Genomic DNA, 19,586 nt, shown 5'->3' with positions numbered 1-19,586 from the left:
TCCATTTAAAAGTATTTTATTTTTTTCCAGTCAAATGACTAGTTAACAAGAAGAGTAAACTTATTAAACATGCTCTAGTTATAAATCACTGCATTAAGGACAATGAAAATAATCAATTTTGGTTATACAATATATACAGTTGTGCTGCAACCAAAGTAATCAGGTGAATGAACTGAATATCATACATCTCAAAATAGCTTCCTAAGCTGCATATTATGTTATCCACCCCTTAACAGATCACACAGTAACTCTTAGTCTGTGTACATATTCTGAGCCATCATCCCAGATCTGATGGAGAATGGCATGCAAAATGCCAGAATCCTGCAGCTGCAGTATGTGAAACATAAACTTTAAATATAAATAGATATCTACAATGTTTTTCTTTCTCTCAGTTGCTTTTTTAATTTGCAAAGAGCAAATAACTAAGAAAGGATATTAGCAGGGACGTTAATATAATTTCTCCTCTGTTAAGAGTACTATTAGTTACTGCACAATAGCACCAAATTGTAGACTGGAAAAATATTTCCTAGATATTTATGTACCAGTGAACCTGATAGATTAGTTTGGGACTGGAGTTGTAATGTTGATATCAATCAACTTGATTCCTTATATAGCTGGCACCAGGTGGTCAAAGGCTGACTATAAAATACAGATGGAAGAGGATTGTTAAAATAGACATAAGTGCACTGTGCAAAATACATCTGTTTACTTAAATCTATGAGAAAATTAAATGAAGGGTTCAAACAACAGAAATTAACAATTAGTGAAAACAGATGTAGTGCTTTAATAAAAAAAAAAAAAAAACAACTACAGATCTAACACATTTTTACCCAGAACTTTGAAAGGCAAAAAGCGATTGCTATACATCATAAAACATTCCAGTTTGTTCTGTCTTCCTTTATAACAACAAAAAACGTACAATGCCAAAAAAAAAAACACCAAAACTCTACACATAGAGTCTTGCATGATAAAGACAAGCTGCTTCAATCAAATGTACCATCACAACAAATGCAGCAACAGCACTGCTGCCCCACTTTCCAAGCCTACACTCAATTTATTCCTTTACTTGTGTTAAAAGTCCAAGTGGGCATCACAGGCCTCTTTATTCTCAGCCAAAATGTCCAATATTCCTACTATGAATCTTACCCTCACAATTACTAAATAGAGGTATGACAGTCAAGTTCATTAAACTAATGAGTTTTGGTTTTATAATATACAACCTAATCCCCCCTACTACCACCCCAAGTAGCTTAAGAATGATATGATGGCCTTAAATAGTAAAAACTGGGATGTTTGGGAGTATTTTATTATCTGGGGCCTATATATTTCTGATATGTTCTTGATTATAAACAGATGGACAGATTCGATTTCAAGACAGTGTGACTACCATTCCTGTTGGAGTATTATATAAATACAAGACACTAAACTGAGTAAACATTCTCATGGGCTAGAAGGGAAGGCAGTGGTACACTCAGCAGGAAACAGCAAGTGATGGGTTAATACAGCATGGTCTGCGCCACAGAATTCTACTGGGTACAGTTGCTTTCTGTGTGATTCAGCAAGTTCAAGAAGGCAAATTCCGAAACATCTAAAGCATATAAACTAATTTAAAAGAACTGTTTTGCAATCCATCATCCTTAGTTTTTAACCAAATTCAGGAAATGCAGTTTTATATAACCTGGAACGGAACGAACTGTAGTTACCCTACGTTGTCATAAACCATCAGTAGTTTTGTTAAGTGTGATTGTTCACAACAGGTTATACACACATGCAGAATATAGTGATAGCTGCAACCTCACAAATTAGGGCTAGAAAGTACAATGCTAATGTGTAAATTTCCAAGTTGTTTTTTAAACACTGGGTGGATTTCAAAGTAATACGTGTCTTTAAAGGTGAACTGATGGCATTTTATTGAGAAAGTCCAGAGCTGGGCTATGGACTTCTGAAGCAGCAGTTGACTGGCCATCTAAAATAATAATTGTGCTAAAGGTCACCACTCCAGAATTGGGCCAAGGAATGCAGGAAGAGTTTATTTCCAATACACTCAATGCAAACATTTTTAGGTTTAGCAAATTCCGTAGAGGCAGGATCTTGATTATGTATAATAGTTAAAATAACTTTTCAGTTCACCTGTTGGGAAATTCAGTTTTTCCTAATAAATGCATAGCAATGTTTCGTGAAAACCACAAATTATAAAAACAATTACTGATATGTAAAAATTGCCTCAGTTTTTAAAACAGAGCAGTGGCATTAGAGAACATGGGCTACCGTACAAACAGTTCATGAAACTGGTTATCTGGCAAGAGTTTTGGTACCAACAACAAAACAGGAACATAACTGTTAATGCTTTTGTTCAGTAGCAATTCAGTCAGCGATAAAGTGCACAAATGACACTGGGAATGCGCCTTTGCGACCAGGATCTCCATCAATGTGGCCAATCTGAAACGGAACAAAGTGTAGGTTGCTATTAAAATTCCAAATGTTGGTGGAAACTTTGAAGGGCATTACACAGAGCATTTGGTGAAAAAAAGCACGATTGGTTCAGAAGACTCTCTTCCGACAAGAAATTACTTGGGTAAAACATCCAAACGATTTTTGTCCTTTTTTCCTCACCACATTTCAAATAGTGCAGGCCTCTCCTATGGAAGGAGCTCTTCCCAGCCGTGCCTCAGATGTTCACTCGCAGGGATGGCCACCCCCACCTGTTCCTGGGAGGCACACAGGTCAGCTCTCTGATCACTACTCCCCGCTGGCCTTTTTTGAATGAATGAATGAATAAATGAATGAATGAAGCCGAGTGTCACAAGTCTGTGAGCTGCAAAGTCACCGAAAGTGGCAAAGGTATAAGTTGGCCCCATTTCACTGAGTCAAGCGCTTGTGTAAGGCTTCACTCTATCCACTTACGTTCGCTCTTGGGTAAATTATATCCAAGTATGATCTCAAGAGTGTAAATGATGTAGGCAAATAAAAGGCTAAAAACAGCCAAAATATGAACGGTGGGCTTTTTGCAGAGTGGTGGGGGGTTGCTGTGGCTATGGGCAACTTCTGTTTTCTGCTTTATGCCTCTATTTTCCAGTTTTGGAAATGAGCAGGTATTTTCCACATGGCTAAGCCTGTGGTCAGGCTGGCGCCCTGTCCGGATGGTGGGTTGTAGGCAACTGTGGGAGCTGGCTGGCAGGGCTGGCTCTGTGTGCAGGTGGGTCTAGTGGGTGTGTGGATGGGAGGGGGCAAGTTCGGGTCCTCACGTGCTCTATGCAGCCAAGCTGAGCACTCTCCTCACCAGAGCCCAGGTGCTGTGGCCCTCTCTGTGCCTGTGCTATAGTGAGGCTGATGGTGGGAACTCTGGATCCACACTTTATTTATTTATTTATTTAGAGATGGAGTCTGGCTCTGTCACCCAGGCTGTAGTGCAGTGGCATGATCTCGGCTCACTGCAACCTCCCCACTGAGGGTTCAAATGAGTCTCCTTCTTCAGCCTCCCAAGTAGCTGGGATTACAGGTGCCTGCCACCATGCCCAGCTAATTTTTTGTATTTTTAGTAGAGAACCATGTTGGCCAGGCTGGTCCCGGACTCCTGACCTCAAGTGTTCCGCCTGCCTCGGCCTCCCAAAGTGCTGGGATTATGGGGGTGAGCCACTGCACCCAGCCCACAGACACTTTTAATCCATTAAGGGCAAACGAGGCCACAGGAAAGGCCGGTGAACCCAGCCCTGCCAAATGAAGGCAGTGCTGCCTGACCCTGAGAGCTCACAGCTCCTCTGGAGGCTGAAGACGTGCAGTTTAAACACTAGTGGGAGCTCTGCAAGGGACAGCGACTAAAGACAGTGTCCAAACTCCTTGCACTTGACAAAGCAGTTCCCCTAAATCCTGTGAGTTCCCAGCTGAACTGTCCGCTCTGAGCTCAGAGGCGGAGCCATGCCACTTGCATCTGCTGTGTGGTGGGCTCAGCCTGGGGCTGTCTGCCTGCGCCCCATTCAAGCCGGTTCATCCACTGCCCTCACTGTATACAGCTGCCGCTTAGTGGGTGCTCACCGGATCATCTGCGCCAGACTGTGTGTGTGACCCCCTTTCACAGATGATCCCACTAACGCTTAAAGATAAAAGCAACCAGCCCCAGGCCACCAGCCCATGAGTGGCCAAGTCTGAATTCTTAGGTGGCCGGCGCTCATCTTGTTCCCATACCCCGCTGGACGCCTGGGCGGCCACAGCTCATTTCAGGACCAGACTCACGCCTGGGGCTCTGTGCTCTAGGTCAGCTCCTTCCAGACACCTGATCCCACGAATCCAGCAATGGGGGGGGTGATGGCCTAGAAACTCAAGGCCTCAAAATGACGGAGTCTCACTTCAGGCCCTCATGGGTGCTCTGGAAACTGCACCCTAACAGGGGAAGCAGCCACCCTGGGGAATAATCAGGCCTGCTCAGAAGTGGGTGTCCATGGAGGAAGCAATTCCTGAGGATGCTAAGGGGCAGAGGCACCAGGAACCATGTCTGGACTGCTCAGGCTGAGAAAATCTCACCTGCGAGCCAGCCCCCAGGAACCTCCCGGGCCCACCCCTGACTCACCCACCACTCCTGGTCCTCCTCCCCGTCCACGATGATCACATCCCCCTCGGAGAAGGTTAGCTCATCGGGGTTGTCGGCCACACAGTTATAGAGCGCTTTCACCCGCTTAGGCTTCAACTTGGTCTGTGTCAGGAGAGGGAACAAAGGTTAGCATGGTTGCAGCCCTCAGCTCTCAGGGCAGAGCTCAAGCACCCTGCCTCCCCCGGTCTCAGGAGCCCCGTACCTAGGCCTGAGAAGCCCGGAGATGCCAAGGTGGGGCAGGTCAGTGCAGCTCAGGAGCCAGGGAGAGAAAAGGGAAGAGCTCCCCACCAAGCAGAGAGAAGGGGCCAAGGGCTGGGAAACAAAGCGGCCGGGGCAGGGCACTCTGAGTGGGCCCGTCCTGGAGCTGCGATGGGAGGGCCAAACCCACCGGTTGCCAAGATCCAAGCAATCAGGTACCAAGAAGACCCCTGTCCAGCCCCCAACCAAGGGAAGAGGGGAAGGCTTGCTTCCCCTGAGCCCTTGTGAAACCGCCTGCACCCTCCTGGAGAGAGCAGAGGGGCAGGAAACGGGGCTCGTCACTTACTGCCTGCGACTTCCTAGGCATGGGTGCAGGGGGCTGCAGGACCATAGCATTGGACAGAGGACCCAGAGCTTCTGTTGCAGAAAGATCCACTGTAGGGCAAAAATGAAGCAACTTAAGACATCCCATCAATCATAACCATGAGATGTAAGCAATGGACAAGCCACAGGGTGTGTCTGAAAGCAGGTTTCCCCCCAGGTGTTCCCATCTGTTGAGGGAAAAGGGAACCTTCTGATTTGGATGCAGCCCTTGCAGAGCTCGTGTGGCAGCCAAGTGTCCCCCAGTGAGCCTGCCCTGTCAGCAGGAGGGGACAAGGTGAGGGGCCCCAGGACTGAGCTGCTCAGGAGCAGGGGTCTCAGAGGCCAAGGGAGTGGGGAGGATGGCAGAAGGGAAGGAGGGAAGAAGGCAGGAGGGAGGAGAAAGGCAGGGAAAAGGGGGAGAGGAGGGGAGGGGAGGGGTGGAGGAAGGCAGGTGGCGGAGGAAGAGGGCATGAGACTATGTGGGAGAGGAGGAGAAGGAAGCAGGGAAGGAAGGCAGGAGTCGGTGGGGAGGAAGGCAGGAGTCGGTGGGGAGGAAGGCAGGAGTCGGTGGGGAGGAAGGCAGGAGTCCGGGAGGAGGGCAGGAAGGCAGGAGTCGGCGAGGAGGGTAGGAGGGGAGGAGGGGAAGGGGGGCAGGGGGGCAGGGGGGCAGGAGGGCTGTGGGAGGGGAGACAGCTGGGCCCTCCCTCAGGCCTGACCACCTGGCAGGGAATGTCCACCACATTGCCCCCATGGACCAAGCAGAAACAAACTCAGTCCCAAATTAAATAATTACCAGGTACTCTTGGTTGGCCTTTGTTGGTCAGCGGGGTGGACTTGTCAGCCCTACAAAGACAGAGAAAAAGTAGATTTACTGCTACCTGAGGGTACCTGCCCCTTTCTCATCCTCTTTTATCAGAGAACCTTCTGAGTTCAAGCTGAAAGTGTGTGAGGTGATTTCCTTCACAGTCACTCAGCTCTCTTTTTTATGGGAAAAGGAAGAATGAGAGGCCCTAAGAAAGTGCTAGATCCAACATTTCTGATTCTAAAACCAGGGCTTTTCTCGAGCACTCTGTCCACGTGAGCCTGCCGATGGCCAGGGTCTGGAGCAGTGCTGGGCACCGGCCCCACCCTGAGTCTGCTCAGCCCCTTCCCTGCCTTGGTCCCATCACACGAAAGGGCGGGGCTGAACCTTAACCTCAGGCCCAGATGGCTCTGCCAGGATGGGTCCGATCACCCTGAGTCAGTGCTGTCCATGCCTCTGTGGTCCCTGCTTCTGGGAACCAGTGTGGCTGACCATGGGCTCAGGCCCCATCCACGAGCCTCTGGGCCAGCATGCCCCAAAGCCACAAAGTGGAAACGCACGAGTGAGGATGTGGTTCTCAGGGCTGGCAGACAGGGGTCCCTCAGTTTGAACCTGCCACTTGGCAGCTCTGGATAAATGGGTTCTGGAGAGTCAGCATTTTCATCTGCAAAAGCTGTGACACAAGATCCGCCAACTCCGGAGCTAAGGAGCAGTGCCATCAGTGAGGACCTCTGGCTTCAGTTCCCCGTGGATCTCCTGGACCTAGCATAAAGCCAGGCACAGGCCGGGGGCTCGAGAGGCAGAAGAGGAAGACCAGGGAGGAAGGGAAGGCAAAGATGGGATTCTTTCCACTGTACGCTCCCGTCCGTCGACACTCCCTTTGCTGCTCGGAATGAACCCTGTCTGGCCTCGATGCTTCAGTCCCAGAATGAAGGGAGAGAAAACATCACCTGGGTTTTGCTCATACTTTGAAGGAACTGAAAAGGAACTTTGTTTTATTCCATAAAGACCCCTCCCATTTGACCAGTCTGGCCGTTTGTTTTCCATCAATGTCTCTGGGTGTAAATGTCTCTGCAGACATCATTACACTGACCAGGCTGACCCCCTCGCCTGCAGTCATCCCTAACTACGGAACACTCGCAGGCCTGATCCTCTGAGACAGCGGTCAGCAGACTTTCTTTAAAGAGGTAGCTAGTAAACTTTTTAGGCTTTGTGATTTTTTTTTTTGAGATGGAGTCTCACACTGTCTCCCGGGTTAGAGTGCAGTGGCATAATCTTGGCTCACTGCAACCTCTGCCACCCGGGTTCAAGCAATTCTCCTGCCTCAGCCTCCCGAGTAGCTAGAATTACAGGTGTGCACCACCACACACAGCTAAGTTTTTGTATCTTCAGTAGAGACGGGGTTTCACCATGTTGGCCAGGCTGGTCTCAAACTCCTGACCTCAGGTGATTCACCCACCTCGGCCTCCCAAAGTGCTGGGATTACAGGCGTAAGCCACTGCACCCGGACTTCGTGTTTGTTTTTTGAGTCAGGGTCCTGCCCTATTACCCAAGCTCGAGTGCCGTGAGGCAGTCAGTTCACTGCAGCCTCGAACTCCTAGGGTCAAGTGATCCTCCCCCTTCAGCCTCCTGAGTAGTTGAGACTACAGGTGCACGCCACCATGCTTGGCTAACTTTCAAAATTTTTTGTAAAGACATGGTCTCACTATGTTTTCCAGGCTGGTTTTGAACTCCTAGTCTCAAGCAATCCTCCTGCTTCGGCCTCCCAAAGCTCTGGGCTTACAGGTGTGAGCCACTGCACCCAGCTGGCTTTGTGCAGTCATTCAGCTCTGCCACTGCGGCGTGAAAGCAGCCCCAGACTGCATCAACAAACAGGTGTGGCTAATGGTCCAATAATATTTTATGAGCGCTGAAGTGAATCTCACACAGTTTTCATGCGCCATAAAATATCCTTTTGATTTTTTTTCCAACCAATTACAAATACAAAAGTCATTCTTAGTTCACGGGCCCTAAAACACAGGCGGCAGGCTGGATTTGGCCTGTGAGCCATAGTTTGCTGACTCCTACCCTAAGAGAAGAGGTGTGAAAATTCACATTTATACCAGAGACAAAATTACCAGCAGTGGGGGAGGGATAGTATCCTTTACAAAGAGGATGCACCCGTGTATTCCTTTAGAGTAAGAACACCACTGGGCACTGGCGACATGATTCCGCCCATCCTTATCTGTCCTGGGTAGCTCTAACTTGCCCTGCTTCCCTTTTTCCTACCAGTCAGATCTGAAACCAAGTAGAATCATGTTTGAGAGGAAACCTGTCCAGCTTCTCCCAGCTAGTAACACTTCTGAGAACCAGGAACCTGCACCTCACAGCTGACATCCACAGTTCTGAGTCCCAATAAGTGCTGGGAGCTGACGGCTCGTTAGCCAGAACTTCAACACATGATTTGTTCTCTTGAAAAGCAGCAGCTTGGATAGTGCAAATCACAGGGCGTCTTAAGGCAGAAGAGAGCCCAGAAGCCAAGGGAAGCATGACCTGTGGCCACTTTGGTGTAGAGGCAGAAATAATTAGCACTGGAAAGCCCATTTATTACAGCATAATTCAGTAGCTGTTTAAGACTAGGAAGGCACAGATATGCATATTATATTTTATTTTTTTGAGATGGAGTCTGGTTCTGTTGCCCAGGCTGGAGAGCAGTGGTGCAGTCTCAGCTCACTGCAACCTCCACCTCCTGGGTTCAAGTGATTCTCCTGCCTCAGCCTCCCGAGTAGCTGGGATTACAGGTGTGCACCACCATGCCCAGCTAAGTTTTATATTTTTAGTAGAGATGGGGTTTTGCCATGTTGGTCAGGCTGGTCTCGAACTCCTGGCTTCAAGTGATCCACCCACCTTGGCCTCCCAAAATGCTGGGATTGCAGGTGTCAGCCACCACGCCCAGCCCTGCATGTTATATTTTAAAAAGTTATCTTGCAAAGTAGCATTTAAAAAGTTTTGGGAGTCTTCTGGTTAAAATGGCAGATTTAAGTACATTTACTTCCACTTCTTCCCAAGGAAAAGGATTTTAAAAAATTAAACCTAAAAGAGGTCAGGCACGGTGCCTCATGCCTGTAATCCCAGCACTTTGAAAGGCCAATGTGGGAGGACTGCTTGAGCCCAGGAGTTTGAGACCAGCCTGGGCAACATAAGGAGACCCCCACCTCTATAAAATATAAAAATAAATTAACCAGGCATGGTGGTGCATGCCTGTGGTCCCAGCCATGCGGAGGCTGAGGTGGGTGGATCACCTGAGCCCAGGAGGTCGAGGCTACAGTGAACCGTGATTGCACCACTGTACTCCAGCCTGGGCGACAGAATGGAAGATAAATTATAGTCAACCTAGTTGACCTCAAGAATGGAATCCCACTCCAGCAGTGAGGAAGGCTCTGAAATACTCCTATCTGTCCTGTAGTGTCCCCAAAAGGCTCAGGACCCTCTGGAAGGGGAGAAAGGCAAGGTAGTAAGCAGAAGAATTAGCCAAAAATCTGTTTAAGGAGCTCATGAATCCCTGGAATCGCACCCCAGCTCTGATTGCTGCTGCCTTGCCCAACCTAAGGACAGGAAGCTTCTATTCTTGGAGAGGGCAAAACAGAGGGTATCTGGACGGGGGACACCAGGTGCGGCTGTTGGGAGTATCTTGAAAAACAGAGGGACTAAGTAAAAGTTTAACTTTATTTCTCTACTCCTAAAAAAGCTTCAGACGAGACAAGAGGCCCAGCCAGACCACTCCACAGTGACACTGGTGTGGGTGGCTCTGTGCAGTCTGCCAGTTTTTATTGCCTCACCTGGAGGGGAAACACCGAGCTTGCAATTTATAGGGAAAAGCCTGGAACCCACAGAGGTCAAAATGGTGTGGAGGCAGCACACATTGCACGAACACGAAAACTGCAACACACACGCCAACACCTTCGCAACCATTCTCAGAGGCAGGAGACTGAGAAACGATCTCAGGAAACAAAAGGAGTATCTCTACAAAAAGAGTTTAACTTGAAGATGATTATATGAGAACACGCATGAACGCCTTAGTAAAAGAACTGGGAGATAAACTCTAGAAAATCTCCCAGAAGACAGATTTTCAAAATAGGCAGGCAAGCAAAGCAGGGATGGCCATGAGAAGGTGGTGGAGGGCTAGCTGAGGATGACAGCTTGACTCCCCTGCACCGGGTGGCACTTCCAGCCCCAGCCTGAGGAGGGAGTGTGGGCATCCAGCCTGCCCCCCACAGCAACTCCTTCCCCTCAGAAGTACCTCTGAGTCCAGGAGACAGATGGTAGAAGCAGAAGATCGGAGGGGTCTGGGTCTACCTTTGGGACTGGGGTACAACTAAGAATATGCACACTAAACTTAGCGTGAGCAAGAAGCAAACTTCCACATGTGAAAGCATGGTGATGCTGAGGTTTGTCAGAGCACTTAGGGTACTCCAATAAACAAGATGACACATTCAGAAGAAAGGCCAAGGAGTCTGACATCTCAGGAGTAAGAAACATTAAAAGAGAACAAAAAAACCCCAATATTTAAGGCATTAAAAAATCAGTGAAATTTCTCCAAATTGAAGGATGTAGTTTGTACCTTGAAAGTCTCTGTCATCTGTCTGGCAGTGCGGCTGAAAACACCCACACTGGTGCCTGGGGAAGCGCGTCACCCAGAGGTGAACAAGAAGGGCATGTCCGCAGACGGTGGCCCAACAGGAGCGTCCGAGCCCAGGTGGGATGAGGAAAGCATCCAGGTGGCAGGAAGTGAGAGCCCCCCTGAGCACCCAGTGGGGGTCCTGGAACAAGAGGCAGACCCAAAGAGGGAAAGGCAGCTGCTGTGCAGAGGCGGCAGTAGAGAGGGGGTCCTGTTTCCTAAATAGACACCGGCCAAGTAAAGATGGGAGCCAGACTGCTCACCCTCAGAAAGAAAGGAAGTAGTACAGAAAAGAAGAAAACTAGAAGAAACCCCATGGTGACTGTAAAACATTGCCTTCCGATTTGTTACTATTTCTTTTTTTAGAGCTAGGGTCTCTGTTGTCCAGGCTGGAGTGCAGTGGCACCATCACAGCTCACTGCAGCCTTCTCCCGGGCTCAAGCAATCCTCCCGCCTCAGCCTCCCAAGTAGCTGGGACTACAGGCGTGTGCTGCCATGCCTAAGTAATTTTTAATTTTTTTTGTAGAGATAGGGTCTCACTATGTTGCCCAGAGTGGTCTTGAACTCCTGGCCTCAAGTGATCCTTCCACCTCGGCCTTCTAAAGTAATGCACGGATGGGCTGAGCGTGGTGCTCACACTGTGTCCGGAATTGGTGGGTTCTTGGTCTCACTGACCAAGAATGAAGCCGTGGACCCTCGTGGCGAGTATTACAGTTCTTAAAGATGGTGTGTCCAGAGTTTGTTCCTTCAGACGTTCAGATGTGTCTAGAGCTTCTTCCTTCCGGTGGGTTCGTGATCCCGCTGTCAGGAGCGAAGCCGCAGACCTTCGTGGTCAGTGTTATAGCTCTTATAAGCAGTGCATCTGGAGTTGTTCGGGAATCTGGAGTTGTTCGTTCGTCCCGGTGGGTTCGCGGTCTCGTTAGCTTCAGGAGTGAAGCTGCAGACCTTCGCAGTGAGTGTTACAGCTCATAAAGGCAGCGTGGACCCAAAGAGTGAGCTGCAGCAAGATTTATTGCAAAGAGTGAAAGAACAAACGTTCCACAGTGTGGAAGGGGACCCCAGCCCCTTGCCTCCGGCTGGCTGGGGTAGCCTGCTTTTATTCCCCGTCTACATCCTGCTGATTGGTCCATTTTACAGAGAGTTGATTGGTCCATTTTGACAGAGTGCTGACTGGTGCGTTTACAATCCTTGAGCTAGACACAGAGCTAGAGGGAAAAGTTCTCCAAGTCCCCACTAGGTTAGCTAGACAGAGTTAGCTAGATACAGAGTACCAATTGGTGTATGTACAAACCTTGAGCTAGACACAGAGTACTGATTGGTGTATCTACAAAACCTGAGCTAGACACAGAGTGTTGATTGGTGTATTTACCATCCTCTAGCTAGACATAAAAGTTCTCCAAGTCCTCATCCGGCTCAGGAGCCCAGGTGGCTTCACCTACTGGATCCTGCACGGCGGCTACAGGCGGAGCTGCCCGCCAGTCCCAAGCCACGCCCGCACCCCTCAGCCCTTGGGCTGTTGATGGGACTGGCCGCCAGGGAGCTGGGGGCGACACCCGTTGGGGAGGCTCAGGCCACGCGGGAGTCCACTGCAGGGTGGGGAGCTCAGACATGGCGGGCTGCAGGTCCCCAGCCCTGCCCTGCAGGGAGGCAGCTAAGGCTCCGTGAGAATTTGAGTGCCGCACCGGCCGGCTGGCACTGCTGCGGGACACGGCGCAACCTCCGCAGCTGCTGGCCTGGGTGCTAAGCCCCTCACTGCCTTGGGCTAGTAGCACCAGCTGGCCACTCCGTGTGCGGGGCCCGCCGGAACTCACACTGGCCCGCGAGCACAGCCCCGGTTCCCGCCCGCCCTTCTCTCTCTACACCTCCCCGCAAGCAGAGGGAGGCGGCTCGGGCCTCAGCCAGCCCAGAGAGGGGCTCCCACGGTGCCGTGGCAGGCTGAAGGGCTCCTCAAGCGCCACTAGAATGGACACCAAGGCCGAGGAGGCGCTGAGAGTGAGGACTGCTAGCACATTGTCACCTCTCAACACCTGTAATCCCAGCACTTTGGGAGGCCAAGGTGGGCGGATCACAAGGTCAGGAGATCCAGACGATCCTGTCTAACACCGTGAAACTCTGTCTCCACTAAAAATAAAAAAAATTGGCTGGGCGCGGTGGCTCAAGCCTGTAATCCCAGCACTTTGGGAGGCCGTGACGGGCGGATCACGAGGTCAGGAGATCGAGACCATCCTGGCTAACACGGTGAAACCCCATCTCTACTAAAAAAAAAATACAAAAAACTAGCCGGGCGAGGTGGCGGGCACCTGTAGTCCCAGCTACTCGGGAGGCTGAGGCAGGAGAATGGCGTGAACCCGGGAGGCGGAGCTTGCAGTGAGCTGAGATCCGGCCACTGCACTCCAGCCTGGGCGACAGAGCGAGACTCCGTCTCAAAAAAAAAAAAAAAAAAAAAATTGGCCGGGCATGGTGGCCAGCCCACCACTGCTCCCCCATCCCCTGCCCCCCAAAAAAATAGTAGTGCAGGGATTACAGATGTGGGCCATGGTGCCCAGTCCCCAAATTGTTTATATTTTTATTTTTGAGATGGAGTTTTGCTCTTGTTGCCCAGGCTGGAGTGCAATGGTGCAATCTTGGCTCACTGCAATCTCCACGTCCTGGGTTCAAGAGTCTGGTGCCTCAGCCTCCTGAGTAGCTAGGATTACAGGCACCTGCTACCATGCCCAGCTAATTTTTTTCTATTTTTATTAGAGACGAGGTTTTGCCATGTTGGCCGTGCTGGTCTCAAACTCCTGACCTCAGGTGATCTGCCCACCTCGGCCTCCCAAAGTGCTGGGATTACAGGCGTGAGCCACTGCGCCTGGCCCCAAATTCTTTATTGAGAGGTGGAACTGATAAAAAACTTCCTTGTGCCTTCCTCTCTGCCCCTGTGTCTGAGCTTGTAACTGTTTGAGCAGTAATGTATGGCAGAGATCATTCTGTGCCAGCTTCCAGGGCCAGGCCTCTCTCTAGGGACCTGTCCTTGGACCCAGCCACCATGATGTGAGGAAGCCCATGCCAGGGACGCATGGGTGTTCCAGTCACAGCCCAGCTGAGGCTCTGGCTGACAGGCAGCATCAGCTACCACAGGGTGGGTGAAAGGCTCTGACCTTGTTCCCCAGCCAACGAGTCACCTCCTGTGTCCAGCCACCCCCAGGCTTCGAGTCCTTTCAGCAAAGGCTCTAGATACTGTGGAGCAAAGACAAAGACCCCACAGTGCCATCCAAATTCCTGACAATCTGTCAGCAGAATAAAATGGCCGTGCCTCATGTCTGTCAGTTTGGTGTGGTTTGTTACTAGAACAACTGAAATTAGAGATGTCAGTGTGAACTCATGGATTTCAATACAGAAAGACACAGAACAGAGAGAGAAATGGTGTATGTATGTATCCATGTACATGTGTTCATACTTCCAAGTTCTGACAGCTCAGAGGGCCTGTGTGGGAGCAGTGACTCTCCACCTAGCCCCCAGAACGTGGCCTCTAAATATCATTTCCACTAAAAGGAACCATTTCCCACCATAAAGATCCAGATTAAGAGCCACAAACGGGCTGGGTGCGGTGGCTCACACCTGTAATCCCAACACTTTGGGAGGCCAAGGCGGGTGGATCACAAGGTCAGGAGATTGAGACCATCCTGGCTAACACAGTGAAACCCTGTCTCTACTAAAAATACAAAAAATTAGCCAAGTGTGTTGGCGGGCACCTGCAGTCCCAGCTACTCAGGAGGCTGAGGTAGGAGAATGGCAAGAACCTGGGAGGCAGAGCTTGCAGTGAGCCAAGATCATGCCACTGCACTCCAGCCTGGGCGACAGAGCTAGACTCCGTCTCAAAAAAAAAAAAAAAAAAAAAAAAAAAAAGCCACAAACTGGACCCATCTGCAACAAACGGCTTATTTGGACAAACACCTAGGCTTGAACTGGGTCTAAGGATTGGGTGCTGTTTCTACATCCATGTTAATTTCCTGACTTTGCAGGTGGTATTGTGTTATGTAGGACAATGTCCTTGTTTGTGGGAAATTCATGCCTCACACCACAGAGGGTCTATGTGTTCAAAACAACCTTGGGAAAATAGAAAGAAAACAGAAACAGAGACCACCTGGGGGGTGAGCTGCAAATAGAACCCAGAGGCCTTGTGTGTTGAGGACACTTCGTCTAAATTCAGTCTGTGGACTTAAAATGTACATTTGTAAGACATTTTTACAGTCTAAAAATCCTCAAGTTATTTTTAAGACCCTTCAGACCTGATGAATTAGTCATGTGGCACCCACGCTGAAGTAGGAACCCTGGGGATTGCAAACGTTCATCCAGACCCCTTGGCAGGTGAGGTCAGAGGACAGGAGCACGGATGGCCGAGCTGGCTGGGGGTGGCTTACCCCGGCGCAGGCTTCTTCTGCGGGAGGCGGCTGGGCGGCTGTGGGGGCAGAGGTGGGGGCCTGCTCTGCGAGATCCCAGGCGGGGTAGGCTTGCTCGGCTGGCTCAAGGCTTCCAACACGCTAGGTGTCTTGGCAACAGGAGGGGGCGGTGTGGGGGTCAGGGGATCTGTGGAGGAAAAGGACAGACGTGCAGAGGGTCAGCTGCGAGGCTTCCCACTCAGGCCTCCTCACTGGAGGCTTTTCTAAGAAGGGCTTCATTTTTCTATTGCTATTTCCTAAGGAAAAACCTGCTGCTATTTCCTTGCCGGTTTTCAGAAAACTATTTGCAGGGAGGAAGCAGAGAGTCCTTTCCAAACTAATAAGGAAGCTGCGAGCCTAAAGTTAGGATGACAATTTTTCTCTTAGCCCGTGAGTATTTTCTCAGCTAGAACTCCATGTGGGAAAGCCAGCAGTTTCCTGCCCTCGACTCTAACACCCAACCGCAGGAGGCCGGGGCCCTCAGCTCTGCCTGGGGAAGAGGGCCTGCTTTGCACATCGACTGACCTGTGGCCAAAGGGATGAGGCCCTACCCACTTCATCGGGCTGCTGGGCAGGGTGGATCTGAGGAGAGATGGGCGCTACTAACTTAGTAACGGCTCCTCAGTCTGCAGAGTGGGTGGGTGCAGAGCTTTATTAGTGTCTATGTTTTACAGACGAGGAGGCTGAGGCCCACGGAGGGGAAGAGCTCTTGTCAAGGGTGGCAGAGTTGGTAAGACCTGGAGGGAGGCTGTGAGCCCAATTCTCCTTCCTCTGTCTCTCCTCCCCTGATGGGTGTTAAGCGCTCTCTCAATGTCAGGCTTATCATCCTGGGCCTCAGGATGGGTGGCCTCTGCCAGGAAAGAATGTATAAGGCGCTGGGTTTCCCTCTGCCAGGAAAAGCCAGGAAGAATGAGGCCTTCAGCTAAACAAAGAGAAACCTGGGGTGGGGAAAAATGAAGGGATCCAACTTATGATCTTTCTTTTTTTCATTAGTTTCCTCTTTCCAATTTAAAGGAAAAGTCAAAAGGCTGACTCTAGCACACACATGCAGTCCCAGGGCCACCAGATGGAGAGGCAGGAAGGTGGGCCTAGCCTTCTGTGTGTTCGTCTCGGAAACCTTTGAAGACCCTCCCAGATCCACTGCTCCCGGCTCTGCCACCAGCACATGCACACATGGCACTGACTCTAGCTGGGGCTGGGCTGCTTTTAATTTTAACTTATTCTAAGGAAGTCACGAGCACCTCGGCTCAGGAATTCTCATGCTCTGGAAGCAGTGAAGCCCAGAGATGCTGGACTCCCCACTCCAGGGCTGCTGCAGCAGGAGACGGGACAGCATCCAAGGCTCGTTTCTCTGATCCAGTGAAAAAAGATGCTCTAGTTCTGTACACTGGAGAAAAACGTCTTCCTAAAAACCTCCTCTTGCTTCTCTCACCAAGGGTTTCAGGACTTTCAACCACATGTTGGCATTAAAGAAAACATGTCAGGCTGGGCGTGGTGGCCCACACCTGTAATCCCAGTACTTTGGGAGGACGAGGCAGGTGGGTCACTTGAGCCCAGGAATTTGAGCCTGGGCAACATAGCAAAACCCTGTCTCTACAAAAAAATACAAAAATTAGCTGGGCATGGTGGCTTGCACCAATAATGCCAGCTACTCAGGAGGCTAAGGCAGGAGGATCGCTTGAGCCCAGGAGTTGGAGGCTGCAGTGAGCCATGACTGTGCCACTGCACTTGCACCAATAATCCCAGCTGCTCAGGAGGCTAAGGCAAGAGGATCGCTTGAGCCCAGGAGTTGGAGGCTGCAGTGAGCCATGATTGTGCCACTGCATTCCAGCCTAGGGGACAAAGAAAAACAAGGCTGGGCATGGTGGCTCACGCCTGTAATCCCAGCACTTTGGGAGGCTGAGGCAGGTGGATCACCTGAGATCAGAAGTTTGAGACCAGGCTGGCCAACATGGCAAAACTCTGTCTCTACTAAAAATACACACACACACACAAATTAGCTGGGCATGGTGGCAGGCTCCTGTAATACCAGCTACTTGGGAGGCTGAGGCAGGAGAATCTCTTGAACACGGGAGGCGGAAGTTGCAGCGAGCCAAGATTGTGCCACTGCACTCCTGTCTGGGTGATGGAGTGAGACTCTGTCTCAAAAAAAAAAAAAAAAAAAAAAAAAGAAAAGAAAAGAAAAACAAAAAGCCAGATTCTAATCCAAGTGACTGTCCCAAAATATTGAAGATCACCAAATAGCCCAAGGAAAAAGAAACCCTGGGGTACTGGGTAAAGGAGGAAATGTTGCTGAAATGCTTTGGGAGACAGAGGAAGGGAGTGAGGAAGCTACTTGGTGGTGCAGTGTGGGGACAGGCAGGGGTTTGCAGCTGTGATGGAGGAGGCTGGGGGAGCTGGGAGCCCTGCACAGGAGCCACAGGGGGCCATACAACACGGGGCACTTGGCATGTGTCTGTGCCGGCGGCTGTGTGGCTCCATAGAGCACCCCCCGCCATCCAGATCTACAAAGCCCACAGGCAAGAAAGGAAAAAGGAAAAAAACGTACTGGTAGATGTCACGCGAAGAGGGGGCAGCGGTGGATGGACAGCTGGCGGATCTGACGAAGATCGCTGCCGGCTTCCACCGTCCACACTTACAGAGTTTGTCTTCCACAGGGTGTTAGCAGAGGAGGCTGTCTGAACTGAACCCACACGCATGCACACAGACGCATGCATGCACACATACACGTGCACACACAGAACAAAAACAGAAACAGAACACTGCGTTATTGATCTTCCCCCTTATGAAATGGTCAGTATGACCCTTCTACCTAGAACCCTCAACTCTTTTACTCCTGTCTCTGGCACGTGGAAGATAGACACTGATACCCACTAAACCAAAGACGCTTCAAGGACTATTCTCAGCTGGTTTTCTCAATCCATGAAATTTAAAAATTCCTGAGTTTATTTCTCAAATATCAGTATCATTTGAAGAAGGAAATAAACAGCCACAATGCTCTCTTGCGAACACTGCACTTAGAGCTTCTGGAACTTCTGCTCCTCTCCACCCTCCCACCGAGTCCTTCCCATGGGCCGTGGGAGTCACCACCATGCGAAGAGGAGTACCATGTGCCCACCTGGCACAGGTGGAGGGCAGAGTGCAAATCAGACACTAGAGGAGGGGCTCTCTCTCCCTCCCTCCCGCAAACATATTTCTGGCTGGAAGCAGACACAGATGACACCAATCAGGTTCAGGTGACCCACAAAAAAGATGGCACTTCCCAGGTCACAAGCCCTTCTTCTGCCTGACAAACCTGCAAGCTCAGGTGCACGGGGCCCAGGTGCCAGGTGTGACCCCATGTTGGAGGCTGTGCACAGCCCGTAGGGCAAAGGCTGGGCCTAGAAATGGGCTCCTCCCATGGGGAGCCAGGTCTGCCCCAAGTGCAAGGCTGACACTGTCAACCCTTTGCTATTTAGTTGCATGTGAGAATTCCATCCAAGACCATATGTGAGCTACACAGAGAATGGGGGAGACAGCAGGTAAGGGGTATGACCTACATCACTGGAAGAAATGAAGCTAGGGACAGGAATGGCAAAAATAAAAGGGAAAAAAATCAAAACCCTCGAATTCCAAGACTTCCAGAAACCAGGAGATTAAGAGTTTACCCCTCCATGACCCAGTGGAACAAAATCAAATCTTTCCTCACATGACATACACAGCCAGCAAAAGCCACTGCTGAGAAGGAGGATGATCAAAGCCATCTTGATTGTGGGCTGTAGAAAATTCATGCCTGCCCGCAGGATCTGGGAGAGGCGGGAAGAAAGCCGCACCCACCCTGGGCCCTGACCAGCCATCCTCGGGGTTTGACAGGAAGGAGGTGCGACTGTGTGGCTTCACCTTGTAGCTGCCTTCCGTGCTCAGGGACATCCTCATCAAACCAGGGATGGATGCGGTCTGGGATGTAGGGTGTGTGGGGACAGCAAGCAGCTGGCTTCTGGGCCTGCCTGGGGGAAAGGCCTGCTCTCAGCAGGTTTGTTCTTGGGGGTATGACTCAGTGACTCACACGACAGGTTCACTGTCACTTCTCTGGGCCTCCCTGAGTGACAGGGGCAGAGCCATGTGAGGGTCTGAGAGACACCCAGGACAGCAGGGAAGATGGCCCAGACGCATAGGCGAGTGTATGTGCAGCACAAAGTTGCAGCTGTCTGCTCAGCCCTGGGCCAGGTCTCCTGGCCTCAGCCACCCTCACACACCAACCCACCTTGCCCAGCTAGCAGCTACCGCATAAGGACAGTTCGGGATGTATTCAGGGGCGTGGGCTCCACTCCATCAGCGGCTCACAGCAGTCACAGCACCTGGATACATGCTCTGTGCAGACTCTTGTCCTTCCTGGGCCTCCCTCCTCCCATCAAAGCCTCAGCAGCCCCCTTCATGTGGGAAACCCTCTGAAGGCCACGGTGACGACTGGAGCTCAGCCCAGAGCTGAGCAGGTCACTCGCCGGACCTGCCTTCAAGGAGCACCGTAGCCAGCTGCTCTTCAGGAAGGACAAATTACTTAACTTTTGGGAGCTTTGGTTT

General features: G+C 50.6%; 1 protein-coding gene across 2 annotated transcripts in view; it reads right to left on the bottom strand.

Annotated features, from left to right (window-relative positions):
- ASAP2 (ArfGAP with SH3 domain, ankyrin repeat and PH domain 2) overlaps positions 1-19,586 on the bottom strand; it is a 201,839-nt gene continuing 182,253 nt past the window's right edge. Inside the window, exons 23-28 of one of the 2 annotated variants that reach the window (XM_025354932.1) lie at positions 17,575-17,709; positions 15,009-15,174; positions 5,940-5,989; positions 5,130-5,218; positions 4,565-4,687; positions 1-2,439 (exon numbers count right to left, since the gene is read on the bottom strand). In XM_025354932.1, the coding sequence (XP_025210717.1) occupies positions 2,365-2,439; positions 4,565-4,687; positions 5,130-5,218; positions 5,940-5,989; positions 15,009-15,174; positions 17,575-17,709 (638 nt within the window). In that variant the 3' untranslated portion in view covers positions 1-2,364. The remainder of the gene's footprint in view (positions 2,440-4,564; positions 4,688-5,129; positions 5,219-5,939; positions 5,990-15,008; positions 15,175-17,574; positions 17,710-19,586) is intronic. The other variant, XM_025354933.1, reaches the window with a different exon arrangement.

The sequence above is a fragment of the Theropithecus gelada genome, chromosome 13 (assembly GCF_003255815.1).
Source record: "Theropithecus gelada isolate Dixy chromosome 13, Tgel_1.0, whole genome shotgun sequence".
NCBI lineage: Eukaryota > Metazoa > Chordata > Mammalia > Primates > Cercopithecidae > Theropithecus > Theropithecus gelada.
This window is presented reverse-complemented; position numbering and strand designations above follow the sequence as displayed.